The 19,547-nt window shown below is 51.0% G+C and overlaps 1 protein-coding gene across 1 annotated transcript in view; it reads left to right on the plus strand.

Annotated features, from left to right (window-relative positions):
• Nucleotides 1–19,547, plus strand: part of ASTN1 (astrotactin 1) — a gene marked incomplete at both ends in the record, with an annotated part of 57,511 nt that continues 37,964 nt past the window's right edge. The window contains one exon of the mRNA XM_080348922.1: nt 1–283. Coding sequence (XP_080205048.1) covers nt 1–283 — 283 coding nt within the window. The remainder of the gene's footprint in view (nt 284–19,547) is intronic.

Raw genomic sequence — 19,547 nt, forward strand, 5'->3', positions numbered from 1 at the left:
ATGGCTTTGGCCGGGCTGTGCGCTCTGCTCGCCGGCTGCTGCCTGGCAGCGGGTAGCGGCCCCGCCGAGGCGGCGGGGGAGGCGGCGGCCAAGGAGCTGGAGTGTAAACTGAAGAGCATCACGGTGTCGGCGCTGCCCTTCCTGCGGGAGAACGACCTCAGCATCATGCACGGCCCTTCGGCGGCCGAGCCCAAGCTGCTCTTCTCCGTGCGCAACGATTTCCCCGGCGAAATGGTGGTGGTGGATGATCTGGAGAATACGGAGCTGCCTTACTTCGTGCTGGGTGAGCCTCCCGGTGGGCCTGCGAGCAGCGGCGGGTTCCCCTCCCCTCCCCTCCCGGCAACGGGCCCCGAGCATCCCGAGACGCAGGGCTCCTCCCTGCGGCACCGGCGTACGGGGACCCTGCAGCATCTTTGCCCGGTGCAGGTTCATCCTGCTGCAGGTTCACCCTGCTGCAGCATCTCTGCCCCGGTGACCATTCACCCAGCTGCAGCGTCTCTGCCCTGCTGCTGGTTCACCCAGCTGCAGCATCTCTGTCCCGGCTGCAGCATCGGGGTGGATGCTGTGAAGATGCTGCAGGCCTGGCGTGCTCGGTGCATCCCCAGGTTGTCATCCATGGGGCTTGTCTCCATGTCGGTGCATGGCTTGTGCTGCCAGGAGGCCTGTGGTTTGTTTCCAGCGTGGCTGGCTGGAGGTGAGAGTTGCTGCGTTGTCTGCCCCTGAGCAGGGTCACCTTTCCTGCAGCCTGGTGGAAAAATATTCTGGTGCCCAGCATTTCCCATCCTGCCGGTGTGTGCTGTTTCCAGTACTCCTGCCCTGAGGATTTTAGGCTTTGGCCTGCTCACATGGTCTGGGTGGTTCCTGCCAGCTCTAGCCAGGCCTCTGTGCTTTACCCACCGTGTGAAGCTCATCTGCCCAAATTTGATGGGCTTCATTTTTCATCCACCAAAAAAGCCACTGATATGCTTCTTTGTTTATGCTGGGATTAGAGCAAGACGTCTGGCACTTCTGTGCAGGGACCCGCCTTCCTCTGTACCACCTAAAACAAGTTGCTGAGATTTTTAATTTTCAGTGATATTGGTGCAGAATACCAGTTTCCTGCCACCACCTGCATGCAACCCCTCACCCTTGGCACATGCCACTATTGCTTTCCTAGCAGCCCTGTGGGGGCTGTGCGCACCTCCTACAAGCCTTGCCCGCCAATCACTGCTCTGGCACCACCTTGTCTGCCCCATGAAGTTTTTAAAATGCCATCTTTGTCTGGATGTTGTCTCAAAAATTACGCAGCGGTGTGTAACTTCGCGTGGTATTGCCTCTCTGTGAAACCTTTGTGTGTGGGCAGAGTGTAACAGTGGCTTCAACCTGTTTTTTCTGCTCAGTGCTTCATCACCTCTCTGGCCACTGGACTCTTCTGTGTGCAAAAAAAACCCCTGGGTGCTGTGCTGGCTCGGTGCAGCGCTCACTGCTGCATGGGCATCCCCCTTCTCCCATGAGAAAAGCAAAGGTGGTGATGGGGGGGTGTTGGTGCCATGAGGCGGTGTGCAGGGACACCCAGGGACAGTTTACTCATGGCCATGTGGGCAAGGGGCAGCGGGATGTGCTGTGCTGCCCCCTGCTCCCTGGTCCAAGCCCTGTGCTGCGGGATGCTGCGGCGGAGGCCGGAGAGCGTTGCTGTGGCAACGGGGCGGCAGCGCAGTGGATGCAGGGGATGCGTGGGCATGGCCGACAGCCCCGCGCCGCCTTGACACCCCAAAGGCCACACGGGTGCTTGTCCCTTGCCCCACTCGGACCCACTTCCAGAGAACCAGGTCCCAGTGTGGGGGAAAGGACCCACCTGCCCTGACAGCCCCCGCTGCACCCAGGGCTTGCACTGATGATGCCAGGCAGGGCTTTGCTTTCACCTCCTTCTGCTTACTGCCACCAGGATGCTGGAGCGGGGGGCTGGGCTGGCAGGACATGGCACCTCGCTGACCTCCTTGTCTGCCAGGGTTTGGGCTTGGGGACTCCTGAGAAGTGCCATGCTACAGCTCCCTCCCTGCTGTGAGAAAAGGGCTTCATTTGAAGCTGGTTTGGCCACTTTGCCATGTGTGGGTGTTATTGTTGTGCTGCTTTGCCACATGAGTGGTGGTAGTATTATTATTGTTATTAGCCTGGACACTGTTTTTGCATGGCAGAAGTGCATAAAGGTCTTGCAAAACCCAGACTTAATAACTCAGAGGCAGCATCCTCTGCAGCCAGAGAGCCCCCAGCCCAAGAAACCCCTGGGCACCTGGCCATGTTGGGTCAATGTGTGGAACTGTTGTTGGTGCCTATTTGTGTTTCCACGAGGCTTTTGTGTTGACGGAGGATGCATTTGAGCATCCTTCCAGGAACCTGGCTCCATGTGGTGCTGATTGCACCGTCTCCAGCAAACCCCATTAACTGTGCCCACCTTGTTGTGTTTGAATGTAAAATAACGTGTTGGAGTGGTGGATAATTCCCACATCCACCTCTGAGCCATGGTGCTCCTGGCAGTGGCACCTTGACTCTGCCATGTGGGCTCTCAAGCAACTCCCTTGAGGTTGCTCCGTGCCTCTGTTTCCCCGTGAAAATGGCTGAAGTGTGTGGGGAGGTGTCTGTGACAGGCTGGGACTGTGGCAAGGGAAGAGGTGAGGGGAGCAGCTGAGGATGGGTCAGGATCGCGGAGCCCGAGGGTGGCTGGGTGTCACCCCCTCTGGTCCTGGCTGTCCACCTCAAAACTCCTGTAAATAATTCAAGTGCTTTTCAAGCATGGCAAGCATCTGTGGAAAGCGAGGTGTGCAGTTCCCCCTGACTTGGTGGCACTCCCTGCCCTGGTGGCCGAGCTAAGCATCCCACTGATGGACACATTGATCCAGGTTCTTCCACCAGCTGGAGATGCTCTGGAGTCTTTGGATGGTGCTTGCCAAAAATGGGGTGCTTGTTGACCTGGACACCTCAAAACCAGCTGTTACTCCCCAGCCTTGATGAGATGCTCCAATAACACAATCAACTTAACAATGAGCATGGAGCAACCCTTGCTGCTGGTGGGTGGTGTGACAGGGACTTTGGTGGACCCCCAAAATCTGTGCCAGTGGGGACTTTGTGGACCCCAGGGGGTATTCTGCCCAACCTGGGGGTGGGAAAGTCGTGTGTGGGGACTGACATCCATCCCCTTCATGCGTTTGCTTTCCTCCACTACAGAGGGCTCAGCCAGGGGATGTGCTTGCTTTGGCTTACCTTGATCCTCTGCCCTGCAGCTTTACCTTTATCTTTTTCTTATATTTTATCTTCACCCAAGAGGGCGAAGCATTGCTTACTGCTTACTTTCCATGCACAATTTTTGGGTCTCACCCCTGCTCTCGCATCCATCCTACTGCCAGCAGCAGGTGTGTCGAGTGCATTGGTGCTCAGCCCTCCCAAACCTAGGGACCCCACAGCTGCTCCCACGTTCCTCCAGAAGCAGAAGGATAGTTTTGAGGTTTGTTACCCCAGTTTATGGCAAGAGAAGATACTTGGGCAGGGCTTTCAGCTGCTCTGTAGCTCTCTTTGCTAATGAAGGGAGCGTGTTTTAATTGCACTGGCTGCCTCCTGTGCACGTGCTGCCTGCGCTTCCTCACATCTCCACATGCATCACCTTTCCTGCTCATACCCAGAAAACCCCACATGGTTTTAGATGCACGTCCTCAAAAGGATTCCAACACCACCCCCCGTTTTGCTGTGAGGTTTTTTTTCCCACCTCCTGAATTTTTGGGAAGCCGCGAGGGTGTGGAAACAGGGATGGAGCTGCACTCCAGTGCATTTAAAATCACCCAGTTTCATCCTGCTTTAAATCAAGGAAATCTAGTTTTGAAATAGTTGCCTTTCATCTAATTTTGTGGTGTGTGGTGTTTTTTTTGCATTAGTTCTATTTTTTTCCTGAAGGGAGGCCGAGTCTCGCTGGTCGCTGGCCATTAAGAAATGCTAATTTGCAGCTCAATATTCCCTTTCCGCCAACCTTCACACCCCCTTCTTCCTCGCTGCTTGGCTTGGCAGCATCCAGCTGCACTTGATATGTCATTAACTGGATTCACACTCCTGCGGGCTGCTAATTTTTTGGAGCCTCATCCTTCTCAGGTTATAAACCAGCGAGCAGGGTCTTTATTAGCATCCTGGCTTCCTGAGGCCCCTTGGGTTCAGCGGAGATTTGCGATGCAATTAAAAAATGCACAAAAAAGACAGCATCTCTGACTCCTTCACCCAAGTAACGCACTAGATAGTTAAAAAGCAAAGTCTTGAAATGTGGTTTTGTGCATAAAATTAACTTAAGGAATGAGAAGGCAGAGCTGATGGGTCAAAGCCATGCTTTCTGGGTGCTGGATAATTCAGGATCTTGAAATACCGGATGGTTTCTCGTGTCCTGTTATTTTTTAAAAATTTTTTACTTTTCTTTTTTTCCTTCCCCCTGAGTGTGGAGAAGCTGAAGGAGCTTTTTCTGCCTCACCAGTTTCCATCCCAGCTGCCATGCCCTGAAATGGGGGCAGCGCAGCCCCTCACCCCCCAACTTCTTCCGCTCCCCCTTGCCCTCACAGGAGCCTTGGCAGCAGAGGATGGGAGAAGGTTCTTAACTTCAATGACTTTAATAGATTATCATAAACTTGGGCCTTAATACAAGCTGTCATGATTTCAAATTATCTTACTTTTAAATTAAATAGATTCCTTTTTAAATACAAAATCAATTCTAATTTTTTAGAGGGGTGAGATTTTTCAAAGGCTCCGATGAGCTGGGCATATTTAACTGCTCTTGAATATCTCCCCGAAATATCTAATCAATTTTTTTTGTTGTTAAATCTCAGCTGAGCTCTTGGCTGTGCTGGGGGATGCTCTGGCTGTGACTCCCCTGGGTTGAGCACGGGAGGTCGTGGGGATGCGAGACGTCCCGCTGCGGGGATGCGGGATGCAGCTAATCGGGGTGACGGGCTGCCGGCATGCCTGCCCGCCCCAGCTCTTCTCGCAGGCTGTGCGGGGAGGTGGTGAGATGTGACACCCGTCAGCTCTCATCCTCATCCCATGGCTCCCCACCACTATGAACTGCAGGAGGTGGTGTCCCCCCCATGTCTGCCCTCGACCCCTGGCTCCTAAATGTCCCTGGAGAAGGAAAGCAGGGGCTGCAAGGTTGTGTTAACTATTTTCTTTTCTTCTTTCTTCTTTTTTAATTTCATGGCAAGTGAGGAGAGCATCCCATTGGGTTTTGGTTGGGGATTGCGTGGCCCCACTCTTCTCACTTGTGTCTGGGCGCTGGCTGTGGGTCCTAAAGTTGGTGGCAGCTCTTTGGTCCCAGCTCTCTGTGGTGAGAAAAGGGGTTTTGGGGTGTCACAGTGCTGGTCCCCAGCTCAACTTCATCATCAAGGGAAGCGAGGGCACCCCAGGGTCACCATTGGAGTTCTCCTTCCCTGTCACATGTCCCCATCCTGTGGGACCAGCACATAGCAGGGGGATGCAGCATGTCTGCTCCCACCGCCAGACCCACAGCATCGCTCCAGTGTGAACCTTGCACCTGGAAATAGGTGTAATGGCAAAATAATGGAGCAAATATTAAGAAATTCTTAAGTACCTAGAGAATAACCAAGTTAAATTATACCAGAGGAGCTCAATTGCCTTGCCTAGATTGATTGAATTACTAAATGAGCCTGACTAATGGAATGGAGTGGATATATCGGACTTTTACTCAAGATCCTGAAATAATTTCTTTAATAAGATTGTGAGCCATTAATTGAACTTGGCTTTGATCCTGGACACTGTCGCATGCTCTGAGACCAGCGCTGTGATCTATGCTCCCTTGTGCCTGGCTGAGGGGGTGGCCACTGGCATCTCCTCCATGGGTGGCCTGGAGGGCAGCCAAGGGGTTTGCTGCTGGGGGGGTCCCAGCCCACCCAGGACCTGCGATGGGGAAAGGACCCCAAAACACCTCATCTTGGCAAAACCCTTCCTGGCAGTGGGATACACTTAATTCCCTTCTGATGCCAGTGGCTGATGGCCTGGCTGCATTCCCAGCCCCGGTTCCCATTCACCATGTGGGGTGAATTTGAGATGAAGGCTTCGGGGTTGATATCTCCTGCAAATCTGGGGGTGGCACCTGCTTTCTGTGCCCTCCTGGAGGGGTTGGCGATGTTGGTGGGACATTGTCCAGAGCTGGCGAGGTGGTGGGAGGTCCTTCCCTCCCCACTGCTTGCCTTCTCCTTTTTTCTTCATCAAAGGTCCCATCACCAAGACCTCGGTGCTGCTGCACCTCGTTCCCCCTCTGATGCTTTGGTGCTTGTTTTTTCACGCTGGAGGTGTCCCCTTGGGCGCTGGCAGCAGGGACCAGGGTGCCTCAAAGGGTGTCACCAAGGCCTGGGGGCTTGCAGACCTTCCAGCAAAGGAGAGAGGGACCTGCCGAGTGGATGGGACCTGCCCTGGAGCACCTGGTGGGACAGGACAAGCTCATCTAATAGGGTTTGGGTGCAAACTGCTGGTGGGACATTGTTCCTACTGTTGCTCTTGGCCATGCAATGTAAAACTGGCCTCTCCACATCCCTTTTTCAGCTGAAGGATGGGTGAGGTGACCTGAAGCACTGAACATGTCCCCGTGCCTGGTCACACGCCCTCCTCCAGGTGATAGAGCCCAACACCAGCCTCAGCCATGAGCAGGGTCAGCCCTTAAAAAACAGTGGAAAATGCTGCAGGAAAGTGGCAGCATCCCTGAGAGGAGCATGGCTGTCGCCATCAGAGGTCCCCCGTGCCCAAACTGGGGGTGAGTGGAGCTCGGGGTGCTCATCCCCATCCTTATGGGTGCTTTGTCCCTCTGCCATACCTCTCGGTGACCCACCGTCTTGCTGGGAGCAGAGGTTTCGGTGTCACAGCGGATGTAGAGGGCCTCTTGTGTGTTTTTTCCTAACCAAGAAAAAAAAAAAGAATAAGAAATAGGGATTTTGTCTCTGGGAACCCGTTGCCACAGCAACCGCGCATCCAGCCAGCTCCAGCGGCAGCAGGGCTGGGAGGGACCTCACTGACCCAGAAAGGAGCTGGGGCCTCTTCGCCTCTCACCCATGAATGTCGGGGTCTGGCAGGGGTCTGGGGGGCGGTGGGACCCCTGTTTTGGCTGCATGTGCAGGGTGATGCTCCTGGCTCCTTCACATCACTCCCAGCCTTCATTTCTCAGCCTGCATCCTGGCAGGGATGCTCAGGCTCACTCACATTCCCACCCCAAGACCTGTTCTGGTTTTGAGGACCAGGCTGCCCACGTGGGCACTCTGGAAAGACCTCCGAAGTTTTGCAGGCATTTTTTACCCTCTGGAATTGACAGTGGAGGGAGATCCTCGGGCAGCTACGCTCCTTTTTGAGGCCACAATCTCACCTCTGCACTTCTCTCCCCATGACAGTGGCATTTGCTCCTGGGCTGCATCCTATTTCCTACTTTTTATTTTTATTTTTATTTTTTTTATTTTTTTATTTTTTATTATTTTAATTTGTATTTTATTTTTAAAGTTATTTTATCTTATTTTTTAATTTTTTAAAAATTTTTTATTTGTATTAGTTTAGCCAGCTAAATGGAGGCTCTGAAATCATCTGCCTTTGACTCTTGCTGCAGAGCTGTCCTTCAAATGTAGGCGGGCTTAAGGCAGCATCTGGATGGTGACAGCTCTGTCATTTAAGACTAGTTGTTCTTTTACTTGCAAATTGCCGGGCTCTGGCTTCTCTGCAGCCAGCCTGGCCGTGGCCAGCGGCTCACCCCAAGCAGCACCGCTCTGGAGACTGTGGGATTTGTCTAGATCAGGGAAGATTTCTTGATTGGCAAGTCCTGGCTGCTCTGCTGTGGCTTAATATTGAGAAAGCACCCAGAGAAGAGCATCCTCTGCTCCTGCATGTCATGTTGGTATTTCTGAGCCCGTTTTGCTGCCCTGTGGCCAGGGGTTGCTCAGGATGGATGTTCACCTCATGCTGGGTGATCTGGGGTCTGTTTTGAGATGTGGTTTAAGCTGGCCTTGCACTTTGCTTTGCTGAGGGGGTCTTGTTTGCCAGTGATGGGCATGGACAGGGTCTGAGCCTGTCCCCTGTGTCCCCTCTGCACAGCGGCTGGGGACCGGGCATGGGCTTTGTCAGGCTGGACACGAGGAAGGAATTGTTGCGTCTGAGGGTGGTGAGAGCCTGTCCCAGGTTGCCCAGAGAGGTGGTGGATGCCCCATCCCTGGAGACATCCCAGGCCAGGCTGGATGGGGCTCTGAGCAACCTGAGCTGGTGAAGGTGTCCCTGCTCATGGCAGGGGTGGCACTGAATGAGCTTTGAAGGTCCCTGCCAACCCAAACTGTTCTGTGATTCCGTGATTAGTTCACTATTTGCAATTGACGGGGTGTAAAGGATCCTTGAGGGACCCTCTAGCTGGTGGTGGCACAACAGTCACAGAAGTCTGGGGTTCACAGCCCCAGTGCAGGAAGAGACACAGTCTCTTTCCTGGCTGGCTCTGAGACATTTGAGTAATTAGGATGACTAATGAGTGTAGCAGAGCAAGCAGTTTTGGGGAATGCAGAGAGCTGGCTTTGCTCCCATGGGGAGCTGATCCAGCTGAAAACTAACCTGGAGGAGGAAAGAAGTTGGAGAAGGTGGCAGGAGATGTTGAGGAGGGCTTGCCTGTGCTCTTGCATGGACGTGTGGCTTCTGCTTGGCCCAGCAAGGGCTGCATTGTCTCGGGACTACTCTCCAAATTGGGTCTGTGGTCCAAGCAAAATCATCACCTGGCTGCCAGAGCCCATTGGAGTGGAGGTTTGGCTGACAGGCAGGGGAAACTGGGGACAGGCAGGACCTTGACCTTGTTTTTTCAGTAGTAGTACCTCCTGTTTTTCTCTTCTGCACCCCTGCCTTCCTCCCCTGCCAAAAAACCCGGCCGCGATGTCACCGTCACAACACACTGAGTGCCTGGGAAAGCAGATATTAGCAACCCCGAAATATCCCGGGGACAGGCTCTTGTGTGATGGGAGACAGTTACCATGGAAACCTCCTTCAAATAAAAAAAAAGGAAAATAAGAAAAAAAAAAAAAAGGAAATTTAAAGCAGCCCTTGTAGCTCAGAGGAACTGTAGACCTTATTATGGGTTTTGGCAACCCCTCTTTTTTCTTTTGTTTGTTCCAGCTAAAAGCTCCAGGAGACAAGGCAATTAATTTGAGCATCCCAAGGGGAGAGGGAGAGGGAGGGCACGGTGCTGGGAACCCACTGCCAGGGCTGGTGGGCTCCCAGTTCTCCCAGTACCGCTGCCCCACAGCCAGCAAATGCCCTCCAGTAATGAGGTTTCTCCAGCACAGAGGAAGCAGCGGGGGGTGTTTTTTTTGAAGAGGTGGCTTAAGGCTTAAAACCCCCTTCCTAGCTCCGTAGAGGGAGGGTTTGGGGGGGCGGTTGGTGTGAACGAAGGGTTTGGAGCACTACAGGGGGAGGGAGGAGATAGGAAACTACTCCAGGGTACAGCTCAGTGTGGGGACACAGGTCAGTGTGACTTGTCTTTACATGTGTGGCATCAGGAGGTGAAGGGGAGATGCCTGGGAGAGGAGACATCGCACTCCCAAATTTTCTTGCCGGGGTCTACTTTGCAGCTGTGGCAACAGGGTCCCAGGGGGTTTAAGTCCAGCTCAGTGCAGACTTTAAATTGCTGCAGTGCTCTCAGCTTGTCTGCTCCCCTAATGATGTCCCCAGTGTCTGCAGCTGCTGGGAAATCTCCTGAAAATATCAGGTTTGGACTGGAGAGCCCATTGTACATTCCACTGCCATGGGCTGGCCCCCGGCTCCTCTGGATACAGCTTTCCCGGTGGCAGTCCTGCTGATGCAGAGATGTTTTCCCATCCCAGAGCTGCATCTCCCCAACCCTTTCTTCTAATACTCAGCCAGAAATAGCTGGGGTCTGGCTTTCAACCCTTCAGGAAAGCTCTGCAGAGGAGTAGTGGTGGGACCCCACAACCATCATGGTGCTGTGGAGCTGCTGGGTTTCTTGCTGCCAAAAGAGACAAGCCAGGAAGTTTGTCTTTGCAGACAAAGGGGGGGATTAGAAATGTCTCTGTTGGCCCATGAGCTGCAGGGGTCTTGTCCCAGCTCAGGCCAAGCGCAGCTTTAGCCAGGTTGGGATGTGTGTCCAAGCATCCGCAAGCAAGACGGTGCCTGAAACATCCTTCCAGGGAGAAATCAAACCAATTTTATGAGCTTTTCAGCAGGAGCTGCTCTCTTCCTGGGTGTGCGGTGCTCCTGGACTGCTCAGACCTGGTGAGCGAGAGAAATAGTGAACCCCCATGGGTGCGTGGTGGACATGCCTGGGAGCTGGGATGGAGTTAACCTCGGACCTGGGCTGCCTTCCACAGCTTTTTGTTATCACTTTTTCGCCCTTGCTTGCTTGTCAAGTAGGGCACATCGCTGGTTAACTGCTGCTCCAAGCATCCCCCTGTGGTTCCTCCACACTGGCTGGCACAAGCTGGGGTGCAGTTGTGTCCCATGAGTACCAGGGCTGGGGGCTGAATGAGGGATGAAGAGGTTCCTGGAATGGATGCGATGCATATCTCCTCATGGGTTGGCAGTGTCACGGGCTGGATCTGGCCACCTCCTTGTAATTAGAGCTCAGGCCTGAGGAAGAAGGGCTTTTCGTGTGCCACAGGATGAAAAGTGTGTGTGAAATGGGAAAGTGTTGGGATGCAGGAGGGAGGGAAGGAGAGGAAGAACCATGAGGTGGGAGGAGAGGTGTGATGGCATGGGTGATAAATAATTGGAGGGACCACAGGAGAGACAAGGGACATCAGGAGCAGTGATGGAGGGTGCTGGCAGAGCCTCTCTACACGGGTATGAGCCCTGGTGATAAGGCAAAGGTGTGACCTTAAATGCAGGAGTTTGCAGTTATCTGGTGCTCAGAGTCTGGCAGGGCTTTTTGCTCTTGAGATACCAAAAATGCAGCTCGCTCCTCGCCTTGATTTGATTTTGTTTGCTTATAGAAATGCTGCTTGTTTGCTAAAATGAGATACTGGTTCCCGTTGGTGCAGAAGGAGCAGGTGGCAGCAGCCCCTCACTCAGAAACCCCCTGGTCACGGGGGTTCTGCCCTGGCTGGGGCAACCCTCGGCACTTTGCTGGGCTGGAGCATCCCGGCTCCATCCTCTTTTTGGCAATCCCAGACTTCAGCACTAGGAACTTTCTGCCCGTGTTTATGACATTGGAGTTTCCTTTTCCCCGCCAAGGGCGTGAGCCCTGCCTGAAAAGACAGGTACACACAAGCAGGGCTGTACCGACGTGTGATAGTGTGAGAGCCGATGGGTGCTGAAACTGGAGAGGAATGTTACATAATTTGGACTGCAATGCAGAAGCACTTGCTTAATTTTTAATTATCCAATTGCTGCATATATGTAACGTGCAACCAGGGAAGCAGAGTTGGCCCGTGGGCACGTGCGAGGAGGACCTGGCTAGCAAAGGTGATGGGAATGCCTTCCCTCCTGTTCCTGTCCCTCTTGGCACAGTGGGAAGAATTGTGTCCCCATGACACTGACATGTGGGACAGGAGTGGGGTTGAACCACGGCGGTGGGAAGGATGCTCTGCAGCCATGTTGGGGACCAAGGGGTGCCCACTGGGTGGTGGGAGAAAGGATGAGGGTCTGCAAAGGACTTGGAGGTTTACTTGGAGAGAGTTCAGAGGAGGGAACAGAGCGAGTGAAGGGGCTGGAGCACAAGTGTGATGGGAGCGGCTGGGGGACCTGGGGGTTCAGTCTGGAGAACAGGAGCTGAGGGGAGACCTTCTGATCTCTGAACTGCCTGAAAGGAGCTTGGAGTGTGGAGGGTGTTGGTCTCTTCTCCCGAGGATGAGAGGAAATGGAGGTTTACGTTGGAACTTGGGAACAATTTCTTCCCAGAAAGGGTTTCTGGGCATTGGAACAGGCTGCCCAGGGCAGTGGTGGAGTCACCATCCCTGTAAGAGTTGAACAGACATGGAGTTCAGGTTCTTAGGGACATGGGGTAGTGCCAGTGTTGGACTGGCATGATCTTGAGAATCTGGATGGATGATCTTGAGGGTCTCTTCCAAGCAAAATGATTCTGTGATTCTATAAGTGGAAGACACCATCATTGCTTTGCATCCAGATTTCCTGTAGCTGCTAGTAAAAGAGCCCCAAGTGCCTCCCAGGGTGGTTTTGTTGGGATGTGGGAGAAACAGTGAAGGAGCTGTTGTAGACCTCAGCTGTGAAGCACAGTTTCTCCTCCTCTCTACTCCTCCCCCTTTTTCGAATCCCTGCTCTGCACTTTCTGTCCTTCCTACAAAGGCAGCTGCCTCAGAGCAGCTTAGTCTTCAAAGTTCCCAAAATAACAAAGGTTAAAATAAATTAAAAAAAAAAAGTCGCTGCAAGATCAAGTCAGTGCCCCACTTGCACCTGGGCTCAGAGCTTCAAAGTGGCTGCAAAGAGCCCCCCCACAGTGTCTGCGGTTGGGCTTCTGTGAGTCCTGTCTTCATCCTCCTGAAACCACATGAGATTTGGCAGTAGCCAGGATGAGAGTGTGGGTAATCGCATCCATTGAAGGTGGTGGGGGTTCTTGCTCCTTTTGCTACCTGTGGGGGCAATCTGGAGAAAGTCTCTCACAGAGAAGAGGGTTATGGTGACTGCTGTGATGAGTAGGTGCGTGTAGGTAACATCCCAGGCCAGGCTGGATGGAGCTCTGAGCAACCTGATCTGGGTGAAGATGTCCCTGCTCATGGCAGGGGTGGCACTGGGTGAGCTTTGAAGGTCCTTGCCAACCTGAGATTCTGTGATTCTAGGTGAGATGGGTGTCCCTGGGGCTGCACCTGCTGGTCCTGTCCTCTGGCCAGGCGGGTGGGCCAGCAGCTCCTCACGGGATGGCTCCATGCTCAAAGCAATGCTTTGTGCCTCTGCTGGCTCCGCTGATTTATATAGATCATCAATATGACAATTATATACACCTGCAGATTTAATTACCTCCATTTTCATCAGGCGACGACAGATTTATGCCTCTATTCAGTTCCTTTAAATCTGAAATAAGCTTGACTAGACCCAAAAGTCCTCCCATTGATCACTGTGCACTGGCTGGTCTCTGGCCCTCTTGACAAGCTCTTCTTTCATGAGTGATAAATTCAGGATGGACAGTCAAGTTTCTCTCCTTCTACATCTTTCTTCTGTCTTTTTTTTCCCCTTCTTCTCATTATCTTTCAAAGCTTTTCCACACACTTGAAAATGGAGCTTGAAATTGAGCAAGAGCTCTTAAACACTGAAGACCTTATGATATTAGGCTGCAGTTGGTGGTAGCCCATGCCTACCTTCTCCATCCTGGTATTTGGCCACTGGTGAGGATGTGTCCTGCCTCCAAGACCAGCATTGGTCCTTCCAGAGGAGGTGGGAGGAAGAGGATGGCCACCTCTTGGAAAAACTCTTGGCCCTGCTGTTGGCAGGAGAGCAGACAGGGTTATTTGGGACCTGTTTAATTCCCCAGGGGGCCACCTCCTCTCTCCCATGCCCCAGAAGGCAGGCAGGTCCTGGCTGTCCCCCCAGGAGATGAGGAATGAGCAGCTGTGCTCATTTCCTACACTGAGCATGAATACACCAGATAACATCTAATTTATCTGACCTCTCGGCCTCGACGCAAGGAGCACTTAAACAAATTAGTCTGCAGGAGCAGGCTGAAGTTTACCCTTGAAATGAAGCTCACATCACAGCTGTAATGCATCCCCTACCTGTCCCATCACTGCCGCTCCTGACCTCGCTGTACGATATGCTCCGGTGTCTTGCTAAGTGCCTGGCAGATGGGCTGGAGTGGATGGCCATTACCTTCCCTGCCAGCCCGCGGTGGAGATAAATAGCCCTTGGCCTCCCCGTGGACATCGCTGCCTGGCTTGGAAAGCTGCAGGTAACCCCTTCTAAGGGTCTCAGCCACTCCTGAAGGGACACGTTGGGGTGGGATGCGTCCTCCAAGGGTGGCCTGGGGATCCCTGAGCTGGCTTTGTAGCCACCCTCCATCCCCAAGACACCGCAACAGAGGGTTTGTGGTCCCTCAGCATTTCCAGCTATGGCAAGTAGCTGATATTTGGGGCAGAAAGAAGATTTAAAAATGCAGAATATATAGCATGGTGCTTTCCCTGCTGCTGAGGTTTGTGCCGTGAGGATTTCTCAAGCTGGGATTTGCCTCTGGGCTGTCTGTCTCGATAGTGCTGGTGGCTCTGTCTTCCCCAAATCCAGTTCCTTTTTCAGTGCTTTCCTACTTCATGGTGGATGAAACAGAGCCTTTTGTTAGTTTTACACCTGTAATTCTTGCAAAGTGAGTAATAGTGAATCAACATTGCCTTTCCCAGTGCTCCGCTGGCTTCATGGTTTTATAGCCTTTTATCATGTCTCTACTCAATTATTTGTTTTCCTTGCTAGAGGTTCTAACGCAGTTGGTTTCTCCTCTCTGCAAAGCCATTTGTGACATCTCATCTTCCTCCTCTGAACCTTCTGAGCTTTGCCTCCTCTGTTCTGAGCTGGCTGACCTGAATATCATTTTCAGGATTCGAGATCAAGCTTGCTGTCACCAAAGTTGAGTTTCACCTGCCCACTCCCTTGCCCACTTTCCTCCAGCACTTCACAACTTTAGCTTTGTGGAGACTAAATTTAGTGGTGGTGACCAACTTTGTCACTCACCTCCTCTTCCAGAGCGTTTCCGAACAGCCAAGGTCCTGACAAAGATCTCCGTGGGGCTTCTTGGTAACCTCCTTTCATTGTGAAAACCAACCTCTTGTTCCTCCCCCACCTGATGGACTTGAAGAGGACTTTCCCTCTTATTCCAACCCCACTTCTACACTTTGGGAAACTTTGAGGGTAGATTTTGATAAGGACTCTTTGAAATAAGTCCATCAAACTGGATCACCCTTATCTACTGGCTTACAATGTCGAGCGACCCACATTTACAACGCACCTACTCGTTTCTCTAACAAGCTCTCCAGGGCAGAAGTGGGATTTACTAGTCTGTAATTTCTGTGATGTATTATACAAGAACTATATTAGGAGATTGGGGTCTCCTCTGGCAAGTTTCGCTCCTCCGGTTGCTCACACATTCTGAGTGATAGCGGGTGTGTTGGTGGAGTTTAGCAGCTGTCCTCCTCTGCTGCTCATAGGTGAGCACCATCTGGGCTGAGAGGTTCCTGCTCTCCATCTCACCAGTTTGCTGGAAGGAGATTTAGCCAGGGCAGTAATTTTCCATGGTTGACTGGGACCTTCTCTATCATTTGTGCTCTTTTTATGGAGCCCTGGGCTTTCTTCTGGTAGAGGTGATGTGATGGCATTGCAGGGTGGGGTGTCAACTAGAAATGTGGTCCTTTCTGGGGTTTAAATATCATCCTTGCATCGCCTAGGTTGTTGTCACACATCCTCTTTGTTTTGCTGTTGCTCACTGTTGTGGTGTGGGGCTTTATTTTATTTTTTTTAATGTGACCGTGTTTCCCGGGTGCTGGTCCAGGAAGTGGATTTTTGTCTCTCTTCCCACATCTCCTCTGTAGTTAGGACCAAACTAACAAAACAGGAGCAAAAAATCAAACACCGGCGAATGTCCCAGCCTCCTCATTGCAGCCACATGCATTACCCAAGTTTTTAGCAGTTTTTGGTCAAAACTGACAAATATGGTGTAAAAACAACTTCGGAGGGGATATTGCACAGGTGTTTGGGCATGTCCTTGGGTCCACAGGGAAGAGTGTGGCAGTGGGGCACATTGCGTTGTAAGGTCAGCAGCTGCAGAGCAAACCTGGTCACCTCAGCCCCATTAATGATGAATCAGTGTCCTTCACTCTGCAAGCGGCTGCATGGCACAATGTTCCTCCCAGAGCAATGGAGGTTTTTGTTGTTAAAGAAAGGGATGAATTAGGGCCGTGGCATATTTGGGACAAAAATCCCAATTCAAAGCTAAAGTGTGGCTACAGCTTTGAAATGTAATCCCTTGATGACCTTCCCAAAAGCAAAGACACCCTAAATTTCAAGGAGAAACCTGGTGGGCTGTCAGCCTTGGTACGACAGCCAATGGCTTCACATGCACTAGCCCCACGTGCAGATGTTGTGATGGGGTGATCTCTCTGAATCATAGGATCATAGAATAGTTTCTGTTGGAAGGGACCTTCAAAGCTCCCCCAGTGCCACCCGTGCCATGAGCAAGGACATCTTCACCAGCTCAGGTTGCTCAGAGCCCTGTCCAGCCTGGCCTGGGATGTCTCCAGGGATGGGGCATCCACCACCTCTCTGGGCAACCTGGGCCAGGATCTCAGCACCCCCAGTGTCAAAATTTTATTTCTCGTGTCTAGCCTGACCTAGCCAGAGACTGGTGCCAGATACAGTGGGTGCCTTTTCCTTGACCCTTTAGGTTCTCCCATGTCTATGGATCTTTTGGAAATTTTGCCTAAGGTGCCTACTCCCATGAAGCAGGTTCCTAAGAGATAAAGGGAGGTTTGCATCTGCTGATGTGGAAAAGCTGCACTGTATTGAAAAGGCAGAATGACCTACAGAATGAGCTGGTTTTCCTACCTGAGACTAGAGACAGGAAAAAAAAATGCAAATAAAATATAGATGATCAGCGATGAATGTGATATTTTTTAAATGAGCCCATAAAAACATGACTTTTATCCTGTGAAAGATGTGTCACTAGAATCTTGGAATTAAAAATGAGTTAAATATTAGAATATGCATTTTGATGTCTGAATCCATAGAGATCAAATACTGAGGTCCCAACACAGGGTGTGAGCAGCTCGTGGTGGGAAGTTCTGTGTTACATCAGATGTCGGAGACCTTTGGAGGGGTTCAAGGCCAGGACTTGCTTTAGCTGAGTTAGAGCCCTTTTAAAGGACACATGAGGTTTAGACACAGAGCAAAAACCTTAGTTAATGGGGAACTTAAATAAAAACACAGTCAGGTTCTGGGTGGAAAATAAGCCAGGTTTAAATGTTAACAAGGAAATATAAGTCCAAGTCAAAACTTGTGCTTTGCTGTATGAAATGAGTCTGCAGAGACGGGCATTATGGCAGAGTTCATTTGAGTAATTGGAGGCATCTATTACTGCAAAACACTTCCAAATGGAAAGGAAAATAGTTTTGCCTTTTTTTTAAATCAGAATGTTGCTGTGCTTTTTTAAGGAGAGTTGCTCTCTTTGTGTGTTTTTTCCTTCCTGCCACAATGCCAGGTCTCGAGGGCCATGGTTTTGGTGTTGCACCAGGTCAGGTGCAAAATTAGTCAATGAGGGAGATATTGCCTCCCAAAACTGGGAGGTGCAGAAGTGTTGCCTCCAGAAGGGACTGGGTTTGCTTTGGGTTGGACCCCAGGGAGATGGGGTGATTTGGGACAGTTGGTAATGATGCAGGTGTAAATCCACCCACTTGCAGAAACTTCTTCTGGACTTTTCCTCATCTCTTCTCCTCGGTTTGCTCCTCTCCAACCTTTCCTTTTCCCCTCCCTGCCCTCACAGATGGTCTGGGAGGGGAGCAGCCGCGGCCGGTATGTTGAAAGCATCAGCTGGGGTCTTTAGAGGCTGCTGCTCCTGTAGATATGAAGGACCTGGGCCACTTTTGATACCGGGTGAGCGCGGCACAGCCTAATTAGTGGTCTCCTACTGTTATTAACCCCTGACTCTGGTAGGCTATTTTTTAACAGAGGTGCAAGAAGTTAATACTAGTGCTAATGGCTTCATAGCCAACGCCTTAATGAAAGCCATGCAGGGACCAAGCCTATCATCAATATCTTTCAAACTTTGAACTTGAAATTATCCTCTCCCCCTTGACTTTTTAATTATTTTTTTTCATGGCTTTCTGCCCACCTTCCAACATCTTCTAGGGTCTCCCAGCCCCATGGTATGACCTGGGTGACAGGGTTGGCACCCATCAGCCCCATGGCAGAACTGAACCCCTACGGCACCCCAGTAAATGGTCCTGGTTGGCTACATGGGTAACTGTAGCATCTCCCATCAGGTGATGATATGTCTGCTTGGAAAGCGAGACAAAGATAAAAGTGGAATGTGTTGGACTGGGAGAAAAGAGAGCAGAGAGATGCTGTGTTAGGGAGGAAGCTTGGTGTTGGTCTTGGTCTTACAGTGGTCTTGGTCTTGCTTGAACCAAACTCCAGGAGAACTTCATGGGTGCAGGAAAGCATTTATATAGTAGAAATGGAGTGGGATTGGAGCAGCTGGAGTGTTGCTAAGACCCTCAACGAGAGGAGGAGGCGGCCCAAGGATGAAGTTCTCTCATCTGGGTGATGTCTCAAGAGGCTTTGCCCAGGGTAGGAGCAGAGATGACAGAGCAGCCTTGTCCTGTGCTGTGATGGAGAGCTCAAAGCCTGCTGGTTTGGGGTGATGGTATTTGATTTCTGGGGTGTTTTCTTCTGTTTCTAGCACTTTGGACCTGTGCATGAGACATCCACAGGGTCACACTGTCATGTCTGGTGCACTCAGATAACGTGCTCAGGCTCTGTGGCTGAAATATGCTCCTTTAAAACAAGAATCCATTTTTTTGTTGAAATATATTTTTCATTTTAAAAATAAGCCTGTTTAAATAAATTTGAAATTATGACAACTATTTTAAGGCTTAAATTTACTATAATCTATTAATCATTTAAATAACTTCCATCAAAGAGATCTCAAATATTAACGAGCTGAAGGGTGCTGCTTTTTCAATGATATGTCAGATCAGGGGGAAAACATCTTTAACTCTAGCTTTCTAAATGTCACAATGTCATATACTTAGTATCTATTATTTTCACTCTTTACAATGGAGCAAATGCTGGTATTTACATTTTTCCAAATGTCAGTACGTCGAGTCCCTGTTGTGCATAAAAGCTCTTGCCTTAATTACTCCTAATTTCACGTTAGCAGGCAGGTGCGGGGAGAATATTTTCTTCCATTTGAGCTGGTTCATTTGAAGTTGAGAAGCCGCGGGGAGTTGGGGAAGCGGGAAAGCTTGTTTCCCCCTTTCAGCCCATGAATAAAGACCAGGTGGGAGAGGAGGAAATCTGCTTTTTTTCAAACCCTCCTGGCTCCCAAAACCTGCTTTTCAAAGGGGATCTGTGTTCCTAAGCATGCAGCTCAGCGGTTAGAGGGAATTTCAAAAGTGCTTCTGGCTTCTCAGATGCTTTAACTCCTCTCGGTTTTGCTTCTCGGTGGCATCGAAGAGAGCTCAGCATCTCTCTGCTTGGGACACTGGAAACGCACTGATTGCTGCCAGAAATACGGCCCATGCTGAGCAGCAACAATCTGCCAATTCGCTCGCTGCGGCGAATGTTTCTTTTGATTAATCAAATCAGTTTGGGAAGATGAACCTGGTTCCTGATGTAGTTCCCCCACCCCACCTCACCCCGGTAGCTAGCTTACTTACGGCAGCCTAATGAAATTAATTAACAGAAAATTTAAAATGTTGTTTTTTCAGCACTTTAATTGAATTCCAGTTTTTCATTTGAAGGCAGCACAAAACAAGCAAAATAAAGATGACAATTTGCAAGGCGAGCCGGGCTCTTTTCCACCACCATCAATTAACAGACAGCTACAAATGGGATGGAGGGGATGGGTCTGGCTGAAC

This window comes from Nesoenas mayeri, assembly GCF_963082525.1.
Source record: "Nesoenas mayeri genome assembly, chromosome: 8".
NCBI classification, from domain to species: domain Eukaryota; kingdom Metazoa; phylum Chordata; class Aves; order Columbiformes; family Columbidae; genus Nesoenas; species Nesoenas mayeri.